The following is a 25,253-nucleotide window of genomic DNA, read 5'->3' on the forward strand; positions in this document are numbered from 1 at the left end:
AGGTTCAAGGGAAACAATTATACTTCTTTTATCCTTTTAATCTGAACCTAAATAAATTGTTCACTTTCTGTCACACAAAGATAGTATCATTTTTCTCAGTGTTGATTTATTATTTGTCAGCAGCTGTACTAACCAAGAAAAATAAATACCCTCCATTCTTACCGTTTATATGGTCTCTCTCTCTCTCTCTCTCTCTCTCTCTCTCTCTCTCTCTCTCTCTCTCTCTCTCTCTCTCTCTCTCATAAACACTTTCCTGGTAAAAAGGCATTCCCAGTATTATAGAAGTGTCGGAGATATTTATTTCCTTTGAATAAGAGTGTTAAAATAATAGTGTAACACAAATAATGTAAATGATATGTGGGAGGAATTCCTATATACATAAAAAAATATGTATTGTACTTGAATAAGTAAAATTCCTATTTATTTCCTAGAATGTATAATAAGACATTAGAAGTTATTCCATATTGCTGAAATATAAAGTATGATTGACCTAAACCAGTAAATATATTCGTAAATCACCCACAGTCCAGAGTTTTATAATTCTATGTGTATGTCTGAATGGTAAAACCAAGGTAAGACAAATGCCAATGTTAGTCTCTTATATAAGACCTCACAAGCGTTGATAACTCTGAATTTCGAAAACTGGGTGCTTGGTCACTGCTAAAAATATCATCCAGAAATGCTCATTTGCAACCATTATTGTAATTATGTCTACTGAAATCAGAGTATTATCCAAAGTTATTGGTGTACAATTAGAAGGAATACATCATTGGTAAACATTTTTATTCTGTCACGTCTCTCTTGCTTTCATAATAAATCTCATTTTTTTTTTTTTTTTTTTTTTTTTGCCTAGCTGGCGGAATACTAAGCGGAAACATAAAAATGGTCAACGTTCTTTATGATTAGTTTTCTGCCTGACATACGCATAACTTTTAACTATAACATTCAACTGTGATGTAGCTGCCTTTTACAGATTCAAAAAGAATGAGAGAAAATGACAAAAGGAAACAGAAGACTGTCATTCGCAATCAGCGAAGTGCTTACACCTCTGGCAACAGTATACCCGATATATAGTACTTATCCTATGTTTATTTATTTGTGTTGTTACATTAATTACATATTATATATATTACGGATGGCTACTATCACAATATTATCATAAAAGTAAAAGAGGTTAATTTGTTTCAAAACAACAAATACACGCGCTATTACAATGATTGCGGGAAGTGTGAGGCCTCACCTCGGCCGTAATCAAAGGGTTAACTTACCTCTCTTGGTGGCTCAATGGTTTGACCGTCGAATGGAGTCGGAACGTACTGTGTCGAGGGATTTAGACCCGACGGTACTGATCCATTTGTCACTTAAAAAGCTTCCTTCGGTGACAATTCCCCATCGGGGATATTCCCGATGTAGAGTGAATTGGATATTAAACAACATTTGTAGCTTCATGATTTTTATATATATATATATATATATATATATATATATATATATATATATATATATATATATATATATGCTACTGGCCACTTTTTGTAAGAAATTCAACGTCTTCATGAAAAGAAAATCAGTCAGAAAGGTTCTGTGAAATCAAGTAAAAGTGCAATTAGTTTTAAAAATATAACAGCATGAATTGTCAAAAGTTAAAACCAAGTCCGGTATATGTCTTTTTGCGAAGGTCATGGATGGGAAAATCCTAGTCCGATCTGGTAATTGAAACATTTAGAAAATGGAAAGAGTCATTATTTTCGTCGTAAAATTAACGTTGGGATTGAAAGTATTATCAGACGCTCAAGACCATTCAGTAGCAGAGTAGAAAAGTATCATCGACATAACATTTATGATGCATTACATGATAAGATGATGATCATTGGCTAGAGAGCGTTTCCTCTAAATGACAAATATTTACCTAATAGCGTCCCCATCATCTAGTAAAAAATGTAACAGTTTATCAAAGTCTTCCCTGTCACTACATAGGTACATAAAACTTGGGTCTATAAAAAAAATCTGGTCTAAAATTATCTGGACCTTAGGCAACACTGGAAACAACGGATCTGAAGCACATGGCATAGATACTGTTATGTGTAAGATCTTGCGAACGATACCTATCTTAAGTGACAGCTAAAAGAAAATCTGGGTTTGAAATCAATACCAGTGACTCAAGTATCCGGAATTATTAATTATTATATACACGGTATCCATGTAGTGCTTTATGATGTGTGAATATGTTAAAATTTTAATAAACCAAACAAGTAAGCTTGGCAGGAAAATCTTCAACTTTGGTTTTACAATAGGGAAAATTATAAATTTTTCCAGAAAAGAAACGTCTTTGATTCATCAGCTCATCCCTCGTGTTTACAGCAGGAAGAATTACTCCACAGACAGTGTACTATTTTATCAATTTCATTGCATCATATTTTCCTAACAAGAATGAACCTATTAAAGAATTAAGATTTTTCAGTAAACCTAAAATATGTTTTAAAATAATATGCTTTTTCATTCTTGAAACCTTTACATTGTCATATGGAAAGAAGTTTACTTATCATAGTGAATAAAATACTTTCATTCCTTCATATTTGTAGCCTAAAAGAATACCCAGCGCAGTACTTATAAATTCAGATATATTGTTCTAATAGAGGAAAACTTTGATTTGTTAGTACAAAAAACATGACAAAATTTTGGCACAACTACAGGTTTTCTTTACTGAGTTTATTTGCTTTCTCATTAGGATACTTTTTTATTTGGTAATTTGCTAATGTGGCTATTTTAACTGAAAGTTTCTTGTTTCATTAATAGAGCACATTCCATTATAATTTTACATTATAAAGTATAATTTTAACAGGAATATATTCATTGCTTCTTTGTTATAGTTTACTCTCACATTTAACTATACAAAATTGTACCTTAACGAAGCATCCTGAATTTTTCCATTGTTTCGGCATTTCTACTTTTTTTTCCGCACCACTTGAACAGTATTCTGTATCCTTTTTACGTTTAGTGTTCCTTATATACACCTCTACAGTTCTGAATAAAGCGATCTATTTACTGACTGCTGAGCATATGGTGAATATTTCAATCGTCGAATTGTGCTGTTTTCCTCTAATTCGCGACATGGAGCGGATTAGTGAATGGCGTAATAGGTGGGGGTATGGGGCTGCAGTAAAGCGAAAACCTCATTGATTATGAGATCTGGTGCAGATTTTCCATTTCATCCTCCCCTTCAAGCGGATGGGGCTCTGCAGTGTCAGCAAAGGCTTCACGGAAGTTAGGTATTGTACGCAAGGCCTCATATACTTTTAACAGTGATAAAATCACTGTTTGTCCTTCGTTTACTGGAGTAGTGTTCTTCTGCCAGAGATTTGTTTCTTTTAGATAGAGTGGTTCGTGGTGGTGGGTTTCTGTTTCTTAACATTAGCAATTATTACCTGGACCACCGACAGGTGGTCTCTTGTTTGCCAGTTTTTCATAAGTTGTATTTTAACAGAAATCTTTCACATTCACCATTGATTTCTGATCCCTTTTTCCTGCCGAGAGTAACCAGATTTGCTGAACAGCAGCACCAATATGCAGTAAATGTGCCTCGCTGTCGAACTTCTCAGTTCCAAAGGTGTTTTATTCCTCACGCCGTTGGACTGCGGAAAAGTTAAGTATATCTTAGTTTAACCAGACCACTGAGCTGATTAACAGCTCTCGCCTGAGGATGTTGTGTAATTGGAGACTCAGAATTTTAAGCAAGATGCTACTCATTGCTATCCCAGAATAATTCTCCTTGTATGTTAATATTTTACTTAAATTTTGATCGGTTTAATTATTATTTTATTAGATTATTTTTTTTATTTCGTAATGACTGATCTCATCTTTCTGCATTTCCTGTTACCTTCTGTTACTTCTTTAACAATTCAGGGCTTTTCTTTCCTCTTCTTCCTTCTCTGTCACTCTTGAATAAACGTCTTTCCTGGTGTTCCATCACTTTAGGTTCCAAGTGATTCTGGCTGATTATTGACAATTTCTTCTTTTGTTACAGAGACATCTTGCAGAGAAATGGAACAGCAGCGGATGCAGCTATAGCCGGACTGTTCTGCGTGGGCGTTGTCAATACGCAGTCGATGGGTTTGGGAGGTGGCTTTTTACTGACTTATTACGACAGGGCTGAAAGGAAAGCCCACACTCTGATAGCTCGAGAAACAGCTCCAGCGGCTGCCTTTGAGGACATGTACGGTGGGGATGAAAAACTCATGCTACAAGGTAGAAGCCTCTGTTTATTTGTTTAGTTCCTCTTTTATAGACCCTAGCCTTTTAGGGCTATTTTAGGTGCGGTACCAGAAGGAAAATATCTGAAAATTGTATATTATTATTAAACGAATTATAAAGACTGTAACGGAGATCGCTTGCCTGGATGGGGAATGGGAAACAGAGAAATCTGTGTGATTAGTTGTGGTTATGAACCTTAAGGTGGGTACACACATGCGAACAGAACCTTGTATTGTAACAGATTCTTGTAGCAAAAACGCAAGTGTGGACGGTTCCTTGAACTCGAACCCCGAACCCGCGAGGTTCGAGGCTCCGTTCCCCCTCCATCCCGGCAATTGTCGGTTTTTGGGCCCCGAATCAAAGGGAGGTCTCTTTGCACGTTACGCAGTGTGTGGACGGGACTTGTATTGCACGCGTATCAACAGAGGTTGCTGAACTTGTTGACACCGACTATGAACAAGGTCGTCCATAGTAGAGTCCCTTGTTTTGGTCAGTCTCATGCCCTAGGTGTAAGTACGTATATGTCTACCATGGCTGATTGGAGTGAGGAAGAGGCCCTTCAATTTATTAGTTCCTACCAGTTTTATAATATTCTCAAAATCTGTCGAAGACATTCTGGTGAAATTTTTGTAGTGGCCAGAAACTTCTTGGAATCTCATGTCAGCGAGTAATTCCCGACCACTGTATTCTACCCTTCTAGTATATGACCTTGATTGCCACCATCTTCTTTTATTTCGCTTCATCTTCGTTAAATAATGTATATAAATATAGGCGGCAGCTGCTACTTGCATGGTGGCCATCGTGGGTAAACAACCCGGACAGAGACAGACTGATGATCGCAGTGGATTGCAATGAAGTTACGTGCTTAACGTGGTTACGGTTCGTCCTCAACATTTTGACACCGTGTAACCGTATATGCGTAACTCAGTTACACATGCAAGGTTCGGCTCTCATGTGTGTACCCCACCTACTTTTCTATGTGCAGCCAAAGGAAGATGGTGGGAGAACAAAACTCAAAGTTTGAAGGGTAAGTTACTGCACTGCAGAATCTTGATATTATCTGGTTGAGAGAACCAAGCACTGCATGAACGTCACTTCCAGTAACATGTATTGTCGCTAATGCAAAAAGACGCATAGGTCACTTAGTAACTGATTTGCGCTAAATTGATTTACGATCCTATTTTATATTGCATGCACTGCTATGCTTTCCGTGGTTGTTGGCTATCGCCTCTGTGGTTGGAAGGATAATTAATTTTATTTTAATGGCTGAACTGTAATAAAATGGTTAGTTTCCCATGAAGTAAAGGGAATCTACATAAAAGGATACATTTTTGAACAACCTTCGTTTTAAGTCTCGAGAATTTCTTCTATAGAAAATCGAGCTCCTCTCGAGGTCAATACTTAACTACTGGTGTAATCTCCTAGGAATTATTTTAGTTTCCCATTATTCGAGGTTTTGAAATTTCATTACAATTCTTCGTTGTTCAAGTAATCTGAAATTATACTGATTTTTTTAGTTTTTAGTTTTCTGTAAAATAAAACTGTCGAGATGGCTTTGCCTGACCGTCCGCACTTTTTCTGTCCTCACTTTTTCTGTTCGCCCTCAGATCTTAATTAAAATCTACTGAGGCTAGAGGGCTCCAGATGGTATGTTGATCATCCACCCTCCAATCATCGAACATACCAAATTGCAGCCCTCTAGCCTCAGTAGTTTTTATTTTATTTAAGGTTAAAGTTAGCCATGATCGCGCGTCTGGCAATTCTGTAGGACAGGCCACCACCGAGTCGTGGCTGAAAGTTTCATAGGCCGCGGCTCATGCAGCATTATACGCTGTACGGAAAACTCGATTGCGCCGAAGAAACTTAGGTGCATTTTTTACTTCTTTAATAGTGACTTACATATCATTATCTTCCACTTGAAACCCATAGATCTCATCGAAACTTTTTGCCGTTGAAATGTCACTTCATTAAAGTCTAAAATGTTACCGATTGAAGCTATCCCTAGCAGTCATTGCAGCCATAAAAATTTTGTCAGGTTATGTTCTCGAAATTCATACTAGTTGTCAGAACCAGAAGATTTCACGTAACCTGAAATTTGTGAAATTCAGTGTTTCGACAATATGAAGAGTCAGTGAATTTCGCTGCATTAAACGCTATTGATTTTTAATTTTACTAAAGGAATTAGTGATAATTTACTAATTTTGAAGTTCTCGTGTTACCCGAATGTTCGAAATAGTTTCAAATATATGGCAGTCTTTATTTTCTGAAATTTCTTCATTTCCACAATATTATTACTCGTCCTATTAATCAAGATATTAATTCAACATGAAACTTTACTGTACTCCATTCCTGTGCGATTTTTGAACACCCGTATAAATGCACTTACTTTATATGTCGAGTCATTTTTCTAGATACTTGAAATTTACTTGATACCTCTTATTTCTCTATTTATTTTCGTTGAATATTTCAATTTCTCGCTAATTCAGGTATGTAGCTTTAGACTGACGACTTCTTTTTATCTCACCTCCAGGTAAAATGAACCGTTGCGCCTTACCTAAAGTGAATTCACCTTCTACAGTAGAGTGTAGAGTCAGAATTTAAAAAGTGGCTGCAAAAGAGAATTAGATATTCAAAATGGAAAACACCAATAGTTTTGTTAAGTCGAGTGAGAATAGATCATCAGTGTTTGTGGATCAAGTTGGAAATAGTTTTGTCTGAAAAGAGGAAGGATATCTTCGAACTGCTTACATAACAGATGTCAGGTTCAGTAATTCTGGTTCTGTAATGATTCCAGGCAACTTTGTAATAAGAAAAATGAAAAGGATCAGAAAGAGATCCACGTATTCAACGAAACTCCTCTTTCTCTCGGACGTGGACAATCGGAGATTGATTATCCATCAAATAGCCCGGGTCAAAGGAGAGTGATCAGTTCTAAGATGAGTCAAAATTATTTGTGTCGATGTTCCTCTTTATATGATGAATTCCATACTCCAACACTGAGTTTGATCTGTTTTGATTGGTTACTGTCATAACCATTATTTTGTACATTCGGCCATTTATTGTTTGTCATGGATTTTAGAGATGATATACAGGTTGTTTCGAAATTAGAGCCACCCCCCCACCCTCTACAGCATAAACTAAAATTGATATGGACCAAAACAAAAGTAATTCAGAACAGGTATTTATTTAAGTTTCTCTCAGAGTATTTAATATTTTGTGTGGCCTCCATCTGCCTGTACCACAGCCTGCATTCTTGAGGGGTATGATTTCAGCAAATCACAAAAAAGCTAAGACTCAAACTCCATTTTCTTGAGCACTTCGTTCACCTCTCTTTGCAGGTCGTCGAGGCTTGGTATACTATCATAGTTCACTGTGCGTACTTCAACACGATCCTTTAAGATACTACCAATGTTTTCACACACATTAAGGTCAGGGGAGCTATTTAGAAATTCACTTGGCAAGAAGAAATCGATACCACCGTTCCGAAGCAGCTCCTGTTTCTGAAGAGTCTTGAAACATGGTGCCTTATCATGCAAAAATGTGACTTCTTCAACAGATAACACATTTTCAGGATCTTTGAGGAAAGGAAATACTCCACTAGTAAGCACAGTTTCTCTGAAGTATTCGCCATTCCATGGCTGTCCTTTTTCTTTGATGATCCACATTAACCGTTTGGCTGTGAAGCAGTGAAAAATTCCCAAACATTCAGGAAATTTCACAATTTGGTGATAGCGCACGTCATCGCTGATATCATCCAACTTTGCAGACCAAATGATGTCATTTTTATGATTTAGCTTCCTGACTGTGTAAATGAGGAATTCATCTGATGCGGCATCATGCAGAAAAAAGTCAGCTTCATCCCAATCTGTAAGAAATGAACCACAAAACCATGCACCGTCTTCTCTCTGTTGCTGAGTGATGTTGGGCTTGCTGACAACATGGAATGGCTTGATACCAGATTTTTTCAACTCACAATATACAGCACTATAACTTCTCTTCTTTCCCCTTTTTGTTTCTAGTTCAAGCGCCAATTTACGTAAAGACTTTCTTGGTCTACCCACTGCCTCAGCTATGATGTCTTTTGACTCCTGAGAAAGGACTTCAGGCCTTCCAAGATTCTCACTCTTTTGGCAATGACAGTCATATGGATTTTTGTTGCAGTTTCTTTTAACAAAGGATTAATCTCTTTTAATGTATTTAGCTATCTAGGAATGTGAAATGAAGGATGCGCCAGCATCCCTGGCCTCTCTGAAGGTTATAGCCCGGATTTGGTCAATCCATCTGATTTCCTCAGAGTCGTTAGCCATGGCTGTATCTAACTCCGTCTCTCAGTCTGAAAATACAAGGAATGTAAAATGAAAATGAGCTTAATAGAAACTTAAAATAATGTACTTGGAGATAGGCTATAGCAGAAAACTTCATAACTTTCCATTTGTTCTGTGGAGGAGGGGGGCTGTAATTTCGAAACACCTGGTATAATCGGCAGTAGAATTATCTACAAATAATCTTGTGATATTGGTTATTTGGCTGCTTTATCAGCTCTTCATTTCTTACTTGGACAGGCATCCAATATATTTTTACATTTCTAGTATCTTCATATAAGCTTTGAAGTGAAAATTTGATTTGTTGTGTAAGGGTATTTTATGAATTATAATTTTGAAAATTTTCATGACATTTCTAGAGTCACTGAAACTTTAAAAATTTCCATGGCCTATGTCTACTAATTTTACTCTAATGGGTGATCTTATTGCAATTAACTCTGCTGTGAAACAGGAGCTTTGTTAGGCAAGGAAAATTGGTGTATGTCGTTGAATGATGTGTGTGCAGATCACACGCCTTATGGAGGCTTGGACCATCATTATGTATAGCATGGCGTGAACTTTACTTCTTGAATTTTAATTCTTAGAAATGTTCTATTGCATGTTGCTTAGGGTGTTCTGGGGTGTATGTATAATTTTTAGATAAATATTTCGACTATGTACAATTCCATGTCTGATGTATAGCCCATTATTAAAAATTCTTTTAATAATAGAGCAACCAAGGAGGAGGTTGCTCTATTATTAAAAGTATTTTTCTTTTTATTTTTTGACTTGAGTAGCCTACTGGCTGAAACTGGGAAAAGTGGAGAGTGATTATTTAGTAGTATATCACTTTGATTAAAAAATTTTTGTTAGTGAGTGGCTTGCCCGTGTTTTTACTGCACTTTGCGTTATCGCTAAGCCACGATGAAGATTTAGAGATGTGTTACACCTTTCAACTTGGACAGAAGAGTATGAGGAAGAGTTAAAAGCGCCAAGTGCATATTCTGAGGCCCTTATTCTGATGGATGAAGGCTTCAAGCAAAGTAATTGGCACATCCATCTCTCAATTAAAGCATAGTGATGTAGACTGTCGCATTGTTTGGGCTTCACATTCAGAAGCGATAAATTATATAAAAAATAAGAAATGAAATACGTAGGCATCATACTTGCGAAATCAGAGTGCACCTGCTAGTAAGTGGGTGAATGGATGTGTGGTATGAAAGGCACAGGTGACAATAACACTTGTCCATCTCGATAAGTCTAGAAATGATCTAGGATTTTTGATGATCTAGAAATATGAGCTCTGCTTTGCCAAACTTAGGTTGTTAGTGCTTGGGAGCATTAATTGCATGAATATAAGACAAGAAGGTATGTAATAAAATGGGGAAATAAGGTTTTAGGAATCATAAATATGGTTTTGACAAAGAAATCGTCACTGAAGCTAAAGAGGCACTGAGCTTGATGACTAAAAAATTAAGTCCGTTTAGTTCTGTCAAATGTGGAAGGTGACTGGGGGCACTGTCGTGATAATCTTTGGGCGGCAAAATATAAAGTGCTAATCGGGACTTCCTCTGCACTTGTTTCCAGGAGAGAAGATTCCTTCCAAGATGGCCACTCAAACATAATCTCAATAGGTTTTGACAAACAGGTACTGCAGTAATGCCTGTAGACTTAAGAAACCAATGAAAATATTACCTTCAATCTCCCAGAAAAAAAGAATGGGTTACATTTTTTCTCTGGAAAGCAGGAAAAAAGAAAAAGTAAAAATAAAGAGCAATAGTATATTTTACTTTGGAAACAGGAGTTAGAAATTTGTTCTAGTGGTAAATAGAAAGAGAGTCAAAATATAAACTGACTTGAAAAAGTTTCGCCTCTGAATTTTAGTGTTCCCTTTCTTATCCCTTCCGCACTTGTCGGTTTACCAAGTAAAGTTTCATCTAGTTCCTCTCATCAAGACATTGCAAGCATGGATGGACATAGCAGATTTGCTCTTAGCTTTTCTATAATGATATCAAAATAAATATCCTAATGCTCATTTGAAGTATCCTATAGAAATTGTTTTTTCTATGATAAATGGATAAAACAAAAAGGAAATTAATAATAACAATAATAATAATAATAACAGTAACAATTATAATAATAATAATAATAATAATGCACATAAATGTGTACAATTATAAAGCCATCAACTTAAAACTAGCAAATGAAAAATTGTTTTCATAGCTCTGGTATTATTATTCATTATCATGATAAAGTTTACTAGTAACCACCCTTTCACTTATCCTACCATACACTCACGCGCACACACACACATGTATATATATGCGTGTGTGTATATATATACATATATATGTATATTTATATACTTACATACACTATATTGAATATATATATATATATATATATATATATATATATATATATATATATATATATATATATATATATATATATATATATATATATATATATATATATATATATATATATATATATATATATATATATATATATATATATATATATATATATATATATATATATATATATATATATATATATATATATATATATATTATATATAGCATATATATATATATATATATATATATATATATATATAAACATTAATGCACAAATAGCCAACAAATTTCGAATTTACTTTTAAATTAATATATACATACTAAACCTTTTAAATTAACTTAAACCGAAAGAAAATTATATTTATAAGTGCATCTGTTCTGACAAAAATTCGATATTATATCATTCTATGTATGGATGACAGTGAATCTGTCTATTTAGCCATTAAGACAGTTAAGTGAAAAACGTACCCATCAACCATGCAAAAATATACCTAAGTACGAGATATTATCCTTTTCAAACGTATAAAAATACCATATTAAGAATGATATATATATATATATATATATATATATATATATATATATATATATATATATATATATATATATATATATATATATATATATATATATATATATATATATATATATATATATATATATATATATATATATATATATATATATATATATATATATATATATATATATATATATATATATATATATATATATATATATATATATATATATATATATATATATATATATATATATATTTATATATATATATATATATATTTATATATATATATATATATATATATATATATATATATATATATATATATATATATATATATATATATATATATATATATATATATATATATATATATATATATATATATATATATATATATATATATATATATATATTATATATATATATATTTATATATAATATATATATATATATATATATATATATATATATATATATATATATATATATATATATATATTTATATATATATTTATATATATATTTATATATATATTTATATATATATTTATATATATATATATATATATATATATATATATATATATATATATATATATATATATATATATATATATATATATATATATATATATATATATATATATATATATATATATATATATATATATATATATATTATAATGTCACGATGCGTATCAAGTACCTGGTTATTACATAACTAATCTCAAAATTCAAAAGTATACCTCACGTCAGCCAGTCACCTGAACTCTCATAACATTAATTATTACGACTGAGTACTTTAAAGGTAACAGTGATCTCTTAAGAAAAAACTTATTTATCACTTGAAAAATCAAACTAATTTTATCAGAATATGTGTGAAGTATCAAAATTTAAACTAGAAATACTCTAGAGTAAAAGGGCATCACTCCATCAAACAACTCTAACTGTTTCCCTGGTCTTAATTCACTTTAGCAAAACTAAAAGAACAAAACATGTTTATCACTTTGCCTTATGCACACACAATCAATCCTATTCGCTGGGGATCAATAAATGAAACACTGTTTTTCTAAAAATGTTAAATACAAAAATTTATTTTTTAAATTCAAAGTTTATAATTAGAATTCACAATCTGAAAAAATTTATTATTACTTGAAAATAACACAACACTCAGTTAATTCTTGAATTAAATTATGAAACAAAACTAATTCACAAAAATTTTATCATGAATTTAAATTAATCAAGCAAAATTTAAACTATCAAGAATTACTCAAGATTTAAAAAGAAAATCTTAATAAATGAAATATTAAATCAAGTATGCAATGTTAAACTACCAAGAAATATTTAAAATGCTGTGCACAAAAATGTTACATCACAACATAAAAAATGTGTAAATATGAAGAGATTGCAAACAGAAATACACACAAAAAAATACACATAAGATTTATCAATAACAATTTCACTCGGTCAAAATTTCCTAACTTATCATACCATGGCATTAATAAGTAAAATTCATGTTACCTTACACAAACTTGTGTAAACCTCTGTAAAATCTCTTGCTGCAGCTGCGTTACCACAAAACACACTTTTTTACCAGGTGCCGTTACAAACTAAATAACTTGACTAAATTCAGATCTCAAAAGTTAATGCTAATACGTGACCTCAAAACGCTACATTAAAAGTAATCTCTTTTTAAGAACGAGAGAGAGAGAGGGAACCATACTATCTGGTCTCGGAAATCAGAATGAAACAGATTTTAGAATTCCAGTAACACGTGAAACAATTACATGATGTCATTAAAGCATTTTGGGTACAAGATACAAAAGTTCTAGAAGCAGGGAGGTGACGTCATTAAAGCATTCTGAGTGCGAGATACCATGGAGAAATTTCTAGAAGGAAAGTTACGTCATCTCAGCAAAACATTTTGAAAAGTTACGTACATGACTCGAACAATGCATGTAACAACATGAAGTCACTCGTCTTGAGCTCGTATGGGACGAATCAGCATTTGTTATCCAAACCTGTCATCACGTTAACGGGAAACAAAGCATTCTCTCTTATCTCAACTGATGACAATTGAAATGAAACAAGTCCTTGCTGGACACACACGTGTTCATATACTACTCTTTTATCAAGAAAGATATTATTCGTTCTAAACTATGTTACCGTTAAAATTATATTATCAATTCTAAATTATGCTATTAAGTTACTTAACCTGTTAAGCGTCCCTGGATCAGCTCGCCGCTAACGTACCGTCACGCTTTTTCTTGCAATTAGCGGTCATATCACTGATGATAGTTTTTCAAAGTTAATATTGATTTTTATGCTTATAATTCGTACTGTAGTTAAGAGTAAGAATTTTATTAAATGATGGGATAAAAAACTATTACTACTACAATTATTTTATTTCATAAGACTACAAAACACTGAACGAAAAGTGTTATACATACATGCCCTATTATTCTTTTGTATGCCAATCTCTAAAGCAAGGGGCTACACACAATCCATCTATGTACTCGTGATTGTGGAGACAAATGTTCTACATTCTCATCTAGAAACTGATTTGCAAATCTGTTTGTTCCTTTCACGAGGTAATCAATGATTGCATCATCAAATTATTTCTCAAAAATTCTAATGGATTCTCTTTATCCTCAACTGAAAATTTCACGCCGGGATCAGCAACAAAAGTAAAGGGATCTCTCTCTCTCTCCCTCTCGGAGTCCAGTCACTCGGCAATGAGAAGTAATCTTCACTTCCGCTATTGGAAGAAAAGTTTGTTTCTTCAATATCCTCATCATGGAGGATTCAGAACTAGAGCTCTCATCATCAAACATATCTTCAGTGTCAGACACCTCGTCTAGGTTTTGATTTGTCTCACCTGAAGACATATGCCTCCTCTTTGTGACATTCATTGAGAACGACATCAAAGCAGTGTTGTCTCTGAAAACGCCCGAAGCATACTGAAAAAAAAATAGTCATCTAGGCATCAAGCGACCAACTGAAAAGAGTTGCCAGGGAGAAAATAAGTCATCAATTACAGCTTACGTGTTCTGAGAGTGTTACCAAATGATGTTCCAACATTTTCCATACGAGTAAACGTATTGTTATGGGGCTGACAGCTTGAAAAGCAGAGTTAAAGTCTTGAACGTAATATCCCGTTGAAGGCGCTACCGAGTAGATTGCAGTAAACGTATTATTACGTGGGTGATGCTTAACAGGTTAATCATTAGTTCTTTTGAGATCTGATGCCAAACTAAATATGACACTTCAAAAATCATCATCATTACACATAACACATGATAAAAAAAGTAAATATGTCAAAATTATAGGAGGATATATGTATTACAAGGCAACATCATGAAATTCCTCCCCCCAGAAGATTACTTATCCCGGGTTTGAATCCAACGATTCACAACGGAATAAATAATCTGCTATGACATTATCTTTTCCTGAAATGTGTTTAACTCTTACATTATATGGTTGCAGGCATAAAGACCACCTGGTCAGTCTCATATTATTATTTTTCATCTTATTGATGAACGAGATTGGGTTGTGATCCGACAACACTAAAATTTCTTCATTCCTAGGTGGGTTCACATACACTTCAAACTTTTTCAATGCTGTGATTAATGCTAATGTTTCTTTTTCGATTGTTGAGTAAGTTTTCTGATGCTTTTTCAACTTTGAAGACATGAAACATACTGAATGGAAGATTCTGTTGTCATCTTCTTGAAGTAGAACAGCTCCAATTCCACAGTCGGATGCATCAACTTGTATCACAAACTTTTTATTGAAGTCTGGAGCTTGAAGCACTGGTCTTGAAGTTAATATTGCTTTAACCTTCTCAAATGATTCTTGACATTCTGGAGTCCAAACAAACTTTCTTTTAGGACTGATTAAGTCAGTTAAGGGAGCTACTGCAGCTGAGAAATTTGGACAGAATCGGCAATAAAATCCAGCCATGCCCAAAAACCTTTGTAGCTGTTTCCTCGTAGCGGGAGGGGTAGCCTTGCGGATACCTTCTACATTAGCATCAATAGGAGTGAGAAGGCCTTTTCCAACTTCAAATCCTAGATACTGTACAGTTGCCTTTCCAAACTCAGCTTTTTGTAAGTTGATTGTTAGTCCTGCTTCCCAAAGTTTCTTAAACACTTTCCTTAATATCTTCAGATGTTCTTCCCATGTATTAGAATAAATCACAATGTCATCAAGGTATACACCCACTCCTTCTATTGATCCTAGTAGTTGATCCATCACTCGCTGGAATGTTGCAGGTGCATTCATCAGACCAAACGGCAAAACAGTGTATTGATACAGTCCAAAAGGAGTAATGAAAGCTGACAGCAACTTAGCATTCTCATCTAAGGGAATTTGATAATATCCTTTCAACAAGTCTATCTTGGAAACAAATTTGGCTTGCCCAATATTATCAAGTAATTGATCAATAAGAGGCAAGGGATAATTGTCAGCCACACTGATGGAATTCAGTTTCCTATAATCAGTACACATCCTAAATGAGCCATCTGATTTCTTCACTAACACACAAGGAGAACTATAATGACTTGAACTGGGTTCTGCTAATCCATGCTGTAACAAATATTCAACTTCTTTCTTCAAAACATCTCAATGAAAAGGTGATAAATGATAAGCTCTCAGTTTAAAAGGTTTTCCATCTTCTCTGCTCTTTATCTCATACTTTGTCAGATTGGTACACCTAGGTACATCTGCAAAAATTTCAGGGAAACTTTGAATCACTTCATTTAATTCACTACTTTGCTCAACACTCAGATGTTTTAGTTTATCTTCCAGATTTTCTAATATAGAAGAATTGTTCATCTTGTTTTCAGCTCCCAATTCGTAAGCATCACCGTCCTCTGTAGATGAAGTTGTCTGTATTATTGACACTGTTTCAGTTTTAGTCTCTGAGAAGTAAGGTTTCAAAAGATTCACATGTATCTTCCTCTGTCGTTTCCTTCTTCCTGGTGTTTCAATCACATAAGTTCGATCACTTAACTTCTCTATTATCCGATAAGGACCTTGAAACTTATTGGTAAGGGGAAATCTTTTCATTTGTAAGAACACTAGAACTTGTTGTCCAATACTAAAATTTCTTAGCTTAGCTTTAGCATCATATTTTCTTTTCATTTTCTCTTGACTTATTTTCAAATTTTCTAAAGAGAATTTTCTAATTTCTCTTAACCTTTTCCTCAAGTTCTTCACATATTCTCTTTGGATTTCCTCTTGATATTCTTCCCAATTCTCTGCAAGAATCTTTAATGGACCTCTAATGTCTCGACCAAAAATCATTTCATTTGGTGAACATCCCATACTTTCTTGATAAGCATTCCTAACTTCAAATAACATCAAGGGTAAACCAGTATTCTATTCTCTTCCTAATTCATTACAATACTTAGTTAACATACTTTTCAATGTCTGGTGGAACCTTTCCAAGGCTCCTTGAGTCTCTGGATGATAAGCAGTTGATAGCTGTTATTTTACTCCTAACAAGTTCATCACATCCTGGAATAATTTTGAAGTAAAGTTCGTTCCTCTATCACTTTGCACAATTTCTGGTATTCCAAACTTGGAGAAAAACTCCAACAACTTCTCAGCAGTTACCTTTGCACTTATACTTCTTACAGGAGTCGCCTCAGGATACCTAGTCATTGGACACATTAATGTTAACAGATATTCATTTCCTTTCTTTGTTTTCGGAAGTGGCCCAACCACATCTATAATTAGGCTACCTTGCTAAAGGCTTCTCCTCTAGCTTCTATGGGTTGTAGGGGTGCTTTCTGAATGGTTTCAATCGGTTTTCCAGCTATCTGGCATGTGTGACACACTCTGCAAAATTTGCTAACATCCTTGTGAAGTCCAGGCCAGAAAAAATACTTCATAATCTTCTCAACAGTCTTCCTGATTCCCATATGTCCAGACTCGTGTGCTACTGCTACAACTTGTTTCCTCAGTGGCTATGGAATCAAAATTTGATGATATTCACCCCATTCAGCATTTCCTGGTATACCTGCAGGTCGACGCTTCCTCATTAGCAATCCTTCCTTTAGATAATAACAGGTGGAGGTTTGTTGCATCTCTTTTTGATCAACAACTCTGAAGAACAGATCAGCCAATGTTGTACCCCTCTTGTGCAGTTTCATTAACTTCTCTCTAGTCACTTGACCAACTTCAAGGGCTGAGCTCTCCATATCTGCTAACTCTGCTTCTGTAGTTTCATTACTATCTTCAGGAACACTTTGACTACTCGGAGTCTCTTTAATAACAATAGGATCCTCTTCTTCTTGGGAAATCTCTTCATTACTAACACTAGGGGAACTTCACTTTCCTGGAACAGCTCTTCTAAGCTTAAAGATCCTTCACTTGATCCTTCTGGTGCAGGTAAATCCTCAGTATCTTCACTTGCAAACATAGTTCTCTTCATACTCCTGGTAGTTACACAACTTGGAAACAGGTGGGGGTTATTCTTCTCTAAATCTACAGTAGGACTAACCCTTAACGGTATGTCTGTCACTATAGGATAAGGAACAAATGGTACACCACCAACTTCATTACCCAGTAAAACATGTACACCTTCAGCAGCTAGTGAGTCCTTTACAGCAAAATCAACATTTCCTGTCACCAATTCACAGGACAAGTGCAAGCAGCATATAGGAGTTATGTATTCTCCTCCTACACCCTTCAAAATAACTGAATCTCCGGTGAGATTCTTCTCCAGCTGTGGGTGAGCACCACGAACTACCACACTATGGTTACTCCCCGTATCATGTAATAACTTGACTGGTACCTGTACACTTCCTCCTCGAGTTGTCAGCGTACCTTCATAGATATGTGGCTTAAAAGCTTCCAAGCTGCTCAGCCACTCACTACTTGAGGTTACATTTCCACTGGTTGCTAAACACTGCTTGTTTAGTCTCAGTCGTCCCCACACTGCCCTTCGTAGTTTGCTTCACCTGGTTACCTTTAACCACTTGACCAACTGGTTTGCTTTGCTGTTGTGTCTGATAACAATCTCGACTGTAGTGTCCTACTCTTCCACACTTGTAGCAGACAACATTAAACTTCTGTATCTGTCTTGAGAACAGACTGGATGATGAGGATTTAACATTCAATTGCTGAGGGATGTTGCCTGGCTTTGTATTGGCATAGCCACTAGAAGGATTTCTTGTTGTAATGTTCCTGAAATTTGGATGAGACCTGAAACCTGTTTGTTGTTGGTTCTGGTACTTGACATCATAATTTCTTTTGCTACAAATGATGTTGTAGTCTTCGCTCAATGTAGCAGCTTTGTCAAGTTTCTTAACCTCTCTCTCTCTTAAATAGGCTCTTATGTGTTCAGGAATTCCTCTAAGATATTGTTCTAGGACTACTAACTCCTCAAGTTCGTCCATAGATTTAACTTTAGTAGCCTCCAACCATCGTTTAAAACATCTTCTTACTTTGTAGGCATAATCCAAGAAAGTTATCTTGTCATCCTTTCTCAAAGATCTGAATCTTTCATTATAATATTCAGGGTCATCTGGTAAACTTGTAGCACATTGTGTTTGAGTACCTTGTACTCTTTACACTGATCAGCTGATAAGGCTAAATAGGCACTTCTTCCTTTACCAATGAGAACACTCTGTAACAAGACTGACCATTTATCCTCTGGCCATCCCATACCTGAAGCCACTTTTTCAAAGTGATCAAAAAACTCATCTGGAGCTTCTTCTGTAAACTTTGGAATTAACTTCTGCACTCTTACTGCATCAAATACAGGGTCTGAATTACCTTGAGTAGGGTTAGACGGTGTTACAGGTAATGTGGATCGAGCTTTTATTAACTCCATCTCCCTTTCATGTCTTACTCTTTCTCTTTCTTCTTCTGCTGCTTTTTCTTCTTCTCTTTCTTTTCTTTCTCTTTTCTCTCTATCTTCTCTTTCTCTTTCAGCCTGTATTTTCTCTCTTTCAGCCTGCATCTTCAGCTTAATCAAATTTACTTAAGTTTTATACGTCTGAGTTCTGCTTCTGCATCACTTTTCTCTTTGTTTTGCTCATGTTTATCTGTAAATCTTGCTTCAGCTGCATTCAAGAACTCTTGTGCCTCTCCTAACTCTTCATCTATTTTACCAGAGTCCTTCAATGCTTGGATTGCAATATATTTGATTTGTGCCTTAATCGTACCACTAGACACATTACCCCCACATGCCACTACTATAGCAATCCACTGTGCCTTAGTCAGGTTGGATTCAGATAACTCTTGTATGGAAGGAGTTGCTAAAAACTTCTGAACATTGAACAGAGCCATTTTCTCTAAGTTACTCAACTAAATAATTCACAATACAACGCAAAAACTAACTACGTGGTCACTGTCCTATCAAAATATATCCCTAACACCACCAGTATAAACCATAAATCAGAGTGATATTTTGTTTTGTTCCCGGGTCCCTGGGCACCAAATAATATAATGTCACGATGCGTATCAAGTACCTGGTTATTACACAACTAGTCTCAAAATTCAAAAATATACCTCATTTCAGCCAGATACCTGAACTCTCATAACATTAATTATTACGACTGAGTACTCTAAAGGTAACAGTGATCCCTTAAGAAAAAACTTATTTATCACTTGAAAAATCAAACTAAGTTTAACAGAATATGTGTGAGGTATCAAAATTTAAACTAGAAATATTCTAGAGTAAAAGGGCATCACTCCATCAAACAACTCTAACTGTTTCCCTGATCTTAATTCACTTTAGCAAAACTAAAAGAACAAAACATGTTTATCACTTTGCCTTATGCACATACAATCAATCCTGTTCACTGGTGATCAATAAATGAAACACTGTTTTTCTAAAAATGTTAAATACAAAAATTTATTGTTTAAATTCAAAGTTTATAATTAGAATTCACAATCTGAAAAAATTTATTATTACTTGAAAATAACACAACACTCAATTAATTCTTGAATTAAATTATGAAACAAAACTAATTCACAAAAACTTTATCAGGAATTTAAATTAATCAAGCAAAATTTAAACTATCAAGAATTACTCAAGATTTAAAAAGAAAATCTTAATAAATGAAATATTAAATCAAGTATGCAATGTTAAACTACCAAGAAATATTTAAAATGCTATGCAAAAAAATGTTACATCACAACATAAAAAATGTGTAAATATGAAGAGATTGCAAACAGAAATACACACAAAAAATACACATAAGATTTATCAATAACAATTTCACTCGGTCAAAATTTCCTAACTTATCATACCATGGCATTAATAAGTAAAATTCATGTTACCTTACACAAACTTGTGTAAACCTCTGTAAAATCTCTTGCTGCAGCTGCGTTACCACAAAACACACTTTTTTACCAGGCGCCGTTACACACTAAATAACTTTACTAAATTCAGATCTCAAAAGTTAATGGTAATACGTGACCTCAAAACACTACGTTAAAAGTAATCTCTTTTTAAGAACGAGAGAGAGAGAGGGAACCAAACTATTTGGTCTCGGAAATCAGAATGAAACAGATTTTAGAATTCCAGTAACACGTGAAACAATTACATGATGTCATTAAAGCATTTTGGGTACGAGATACGAAAGTTCTAGAAGCAGGGAGGTGACGTCATTAAAGCATTTTGAGTGCAAGATACCATGGAGAAATTTCTAGAAGGAAAGTTACGTCATCCCAGCAAAACATTTTGCAAAGTGGAGTGCGTGACTCGAACAATGAATGTAACAACATGAAATCACTCGTCTTGAGCTCGTATGGACAAATCGGCATTTGTTATCCAAGCCTGTCATCACGTTAACGGGAAACAAAGCGTTCTCTCTTATCTCAACTGATGACAATTGAAATGAAACAAGTCCTTGCTGGACACACACGTGTTCATGTACTCGCTTTTATCAAGAAAGATATTATTCATTCTAAACTATGTTACTATTAAAATTGTATTATCAATTCTAAATTACGCTATTAAGTTACTTAATCATTAGTTCTTTTGAGATCTGATGCCAAACTAAATATGACACTTCAACAATCATCATCATTACACATAACACATGATAAAAAAAGTAAATATGTCAAAATTATAGGAGAATATATGTATTACAAGGCAACATCTTGAAAATATATATACATACAGGTATATGTATATATATATATATATATATATATATATATATATATATATATATATATATATATATATATATATATATATATATATATATATATATATATATATATATATATATATATATATATATATATATATATATATATATATATATATATATATATATATATTCAACAACGTTATCTACAAATGTCGTTTAATATCAAATTCTCTCAACCTCGGAATGAATACCAAAGGGGAATTAACAAGTTATAAGTGATCTTTCACCAGGTGTACTCGAACCACCGCTCTTCTGGGTGAACAACGACTTTTTAGGGACACTGACCAGACGTTGTCCCCAGCCAGTTGGTGGTTTGTGTCTTCCTGGTGACGGATTGCTTATAACATATACACATGAGTATGAATATATATATATATATATATATATATATATATATATATATATATATATATATATATATATATATATATATATATATATAAATTTTTTCATCACATCACCGTGTATATACAAAAGCTATAAATGTCACTTAATAGCCAATTAATGCTACTTCGGGAATATCACCAAAGAGGAATTATAAGTGATAAATGGATTGGCACCTAATTGTTTGGAACACGCGGCACAGTCGACGGTGAGACCACTTAGCCATCAAGAGAAGTCGTTGGAGGTTAATGTGTTGAGTGTTCAAGATAGTTAGGTACCAATCCATTTATCACTCAATTCCCTTCAGTAACATTCCTGAAGTAGCGTGAATTGGACATTAAATGACATTAGTAGTTTAATATATATATATATATATATATATATATATATATATATATATATATATATATATATATATATATATATATATATATATATATATATATATATATATATAACTTTTTTATCACATCACCGTGATTCATATACAGTCAGTAAGCTACAAACGTCCTTTAATATCAATTCGCTCTACCTCGGAAATAATATATTTTTATATATGTTACCGAAGGGGATTTTTTTTTAGTTGACAATAAGTTCGTCGTCACTTATTATCAACTAAAAAAATTCCCCTTCGGTAACATATATGAAAATATATTATTCCATATTTAGATAGAGGAATTGATATTAAACAAAACGTTTTATATATATATATATATATATATATATATATATATATATATATATATATATATATATATATCATACAAGGTCAAAAAGGTCATAACCTTTTACCACATATATTATAAGGTCAATGACGTAATTAATGTACATCCCGAAGCTAATCACAGTAGCGTTGGCCGACGTAAGACCGAGCTGGCACAAACCTTCATTACTCTCTCTCTCTCTCTCTCTCTCTCTCTCTCTCTCTCTCTCTCTCTCTCTCTCTCTCTCTCTCTCTCTCTCTCTCTCTCTCTTTATCCAAGTCACTAACTGTACCAAGGAAAAACAGCAAAAACATGTCTACAAAAATATAGTTTATTCAGTAGTCTAACATAGCAAATGGTTGGGAATCAAATAGAAAGGAAATGGGAATATCTACACCCCAGAGTTGGCAACCCAAAAATAACCATGTAAGATATAACACACTGCTATCAACTTTCACTAATTGAGTCTCTACAACAAAAGAGTCAAAATGAGCCAAACAAGACCGAAGTCATGTTAAGTCACATTCCCCTCCATTTATTTGACCTCTAATTCATTGCATTTGAAGAAATAAATGGAAAAACAGAACTTAAAAAAAAGGCACAGAGAAAAAAAATGGAGGATATCTCCCACGTTACTAATCCCAAAAATGTACATAATAAAACATTGAAAAATCTAAATTCAGGAAAATCAATAAATATCAGAGACATGGAAAATATAAATAAATGGAGAAAAAGATATTCAACGCATGTAACAGTTCAAAGAACAGTACATGTTAAACAAAGTTATTAAAACCCATTCGGGTTTATGAAAAATAAAGTCTAAGCTTACCTCACAGGTAGTACACAAAGTCTTCCAACAAAGCGGATCTTTTCACTAGGAAATCAAGACCCGTATGTCTAGTCTGTACTCAAAATGGAAAATTCACACTTCCTATGACACGCCCATGAGAGCGAATTCGCAAACAAACGCTCCTCCGGAACTTGATGACTTCCGGTTATCGGAACATTCCGACATGGCCAGAACATTACCCAAGGAACGATGCCCTCAGCACTGATTCGTGAATATGTAGGCACTGATTCACATTCACACTTACCCAGAATATCTCAAAGAATGCTTAGCTAAAAATAAAATGAAATATATAACATTACACTTAAGCTTTTGCTATATATATATATATATATATATATATATATATATATATATATATATATATATATATATATATATATATATATATATATATATATATATATATATAAATAATATAATATATACAAATATATCCTTTAATATCCAATTATATATATATATATATATATATATAAATAATCGGAAATAATCCTTTAATATTTTTCTGAAATAATATATATGTTACCGAAGGGGGAATTTTTTTAAGTTGATAATAAGTCCACCGTCCCGTGGGATCGAACCAGCGACGGACGAGGAATCAGGACTACATTGATTGACGCCTAACGAAATCGGCCGATTTCGTTAGTGCGTCACTGTAGTCCTGATTCCTCGTCCGTCGCTGGTTCGATCCCACGGACGGTGGACTTATTATCAACAAAAAAAATTCCCCTTCGGTAACATATATGAAAATATATTATTTCCGAGGTAGAGTGAATTGATATTAAAGGACGTTTGTAGCTTTCTGATTGTATATGAATCACGGTGATGTGATAAATAGTCATATATATATATATATATATATATATATATATATATATATATATATATATATATATATATATATATATATATATATATATATATATATGAAGGCACTAAAGCAGACAGCTTAGTACATGGGTTTATATTTATTCATCACAGCCTACGTTTCGGGATCCTTGTTCCATCCTCAAGGCTGAAAATACAAAGTAGAATAGTCATATACAATAATCATATACACCAAAAATGTTGGTATGTATGTGTCAAATAAATTATGATAAAGTAAAACATCAGTACAAAAGGTAAACCTAAAATAAAATTGTTAGAAAAGAAAAAGAACTAGAGTGTTTCAACTAACAGACCTTATTCCTCGAGGTTCAGTTGCTGTATGACAAAAAGTTCAAAGAGGGAACAAAGTTTTTGATTGCTAAGGTTTCAAGAATAGGGAAGTGGTGCTCGTGTTGGCTGGTTAGTATAATCCGAAAATCATTTTGCATAGTTTTTTATGATTTCTAATATTTGATGCTTCATGGTTGGACAGCTTGCACCCAGTACGAAAGCTAACGCCAATATGTGTGTCACATCTGACTTTAAGCAGTTGGCGTGTGTTTCCCACGTATGTCTGACAATGGCATTGACAGCAAGTAAATAAATATACAACACTGGACTGCATTAAAGGGGGCAGTTTTTCTTTGTGATGAAACATACCACCAATAGTGCTTGGTTTCTTAAATATGAGTTTCACATCAACTGCAGGAAAATAATTCGTTAAAAACCGTTTTTAAATGTATGTATGTTTGTTTGCATAATGTTCACGTTTCTCGCAATTAAAACAAATAATGCCAGCATATTTTCCCTGTCCAGATGTACAGTATTG

The 25,253-nt window shown here is 33.6% G+C and overlaps 1 protein-coding gene across 3 annotated transcripts in view; it reads left to right on the top strand.

Moving 5' to 3' along the window:
• The window catches only part of LOC136853137 (scoloptoxin SSD14-like), a 342,771-nt gene that overhangs the window by 241,569 nt on the left and 75,949 nt on the right, over positions 1 to 25,253 (top strand). For all 3 annotated transcript variants that reach the window (XM_067128438.1, XM_067128439.1, XM_067128440.1), the window contains one exon: positions 4,025 to 4,245. In XM_067128438.1, the coding sequence (XP_066984539.1) occupies positions 4,025 to 4,245 (221 nt within the window). The remainder of the gene's footprint in view (positions 1 to 4,024; positions 4,246 to 25,253) is intronic.

This window comes from Macrobrachium rosenbergii, chromosome 26 (genome assembly GCF_040412425.1).
Source record: "Macrobrachium rosenbergii isolate ZJJX-2024 chromosome 26, ASM4041242v1, whole genome shotgun sequence".
NCBI classification, from domain to species: Eukaryota; Metazoa; Arthropoda; class Malacostraca; order Decapoda; family Palaemonidae; genus Macrobrachium; species Macrobrachium rosenbergii.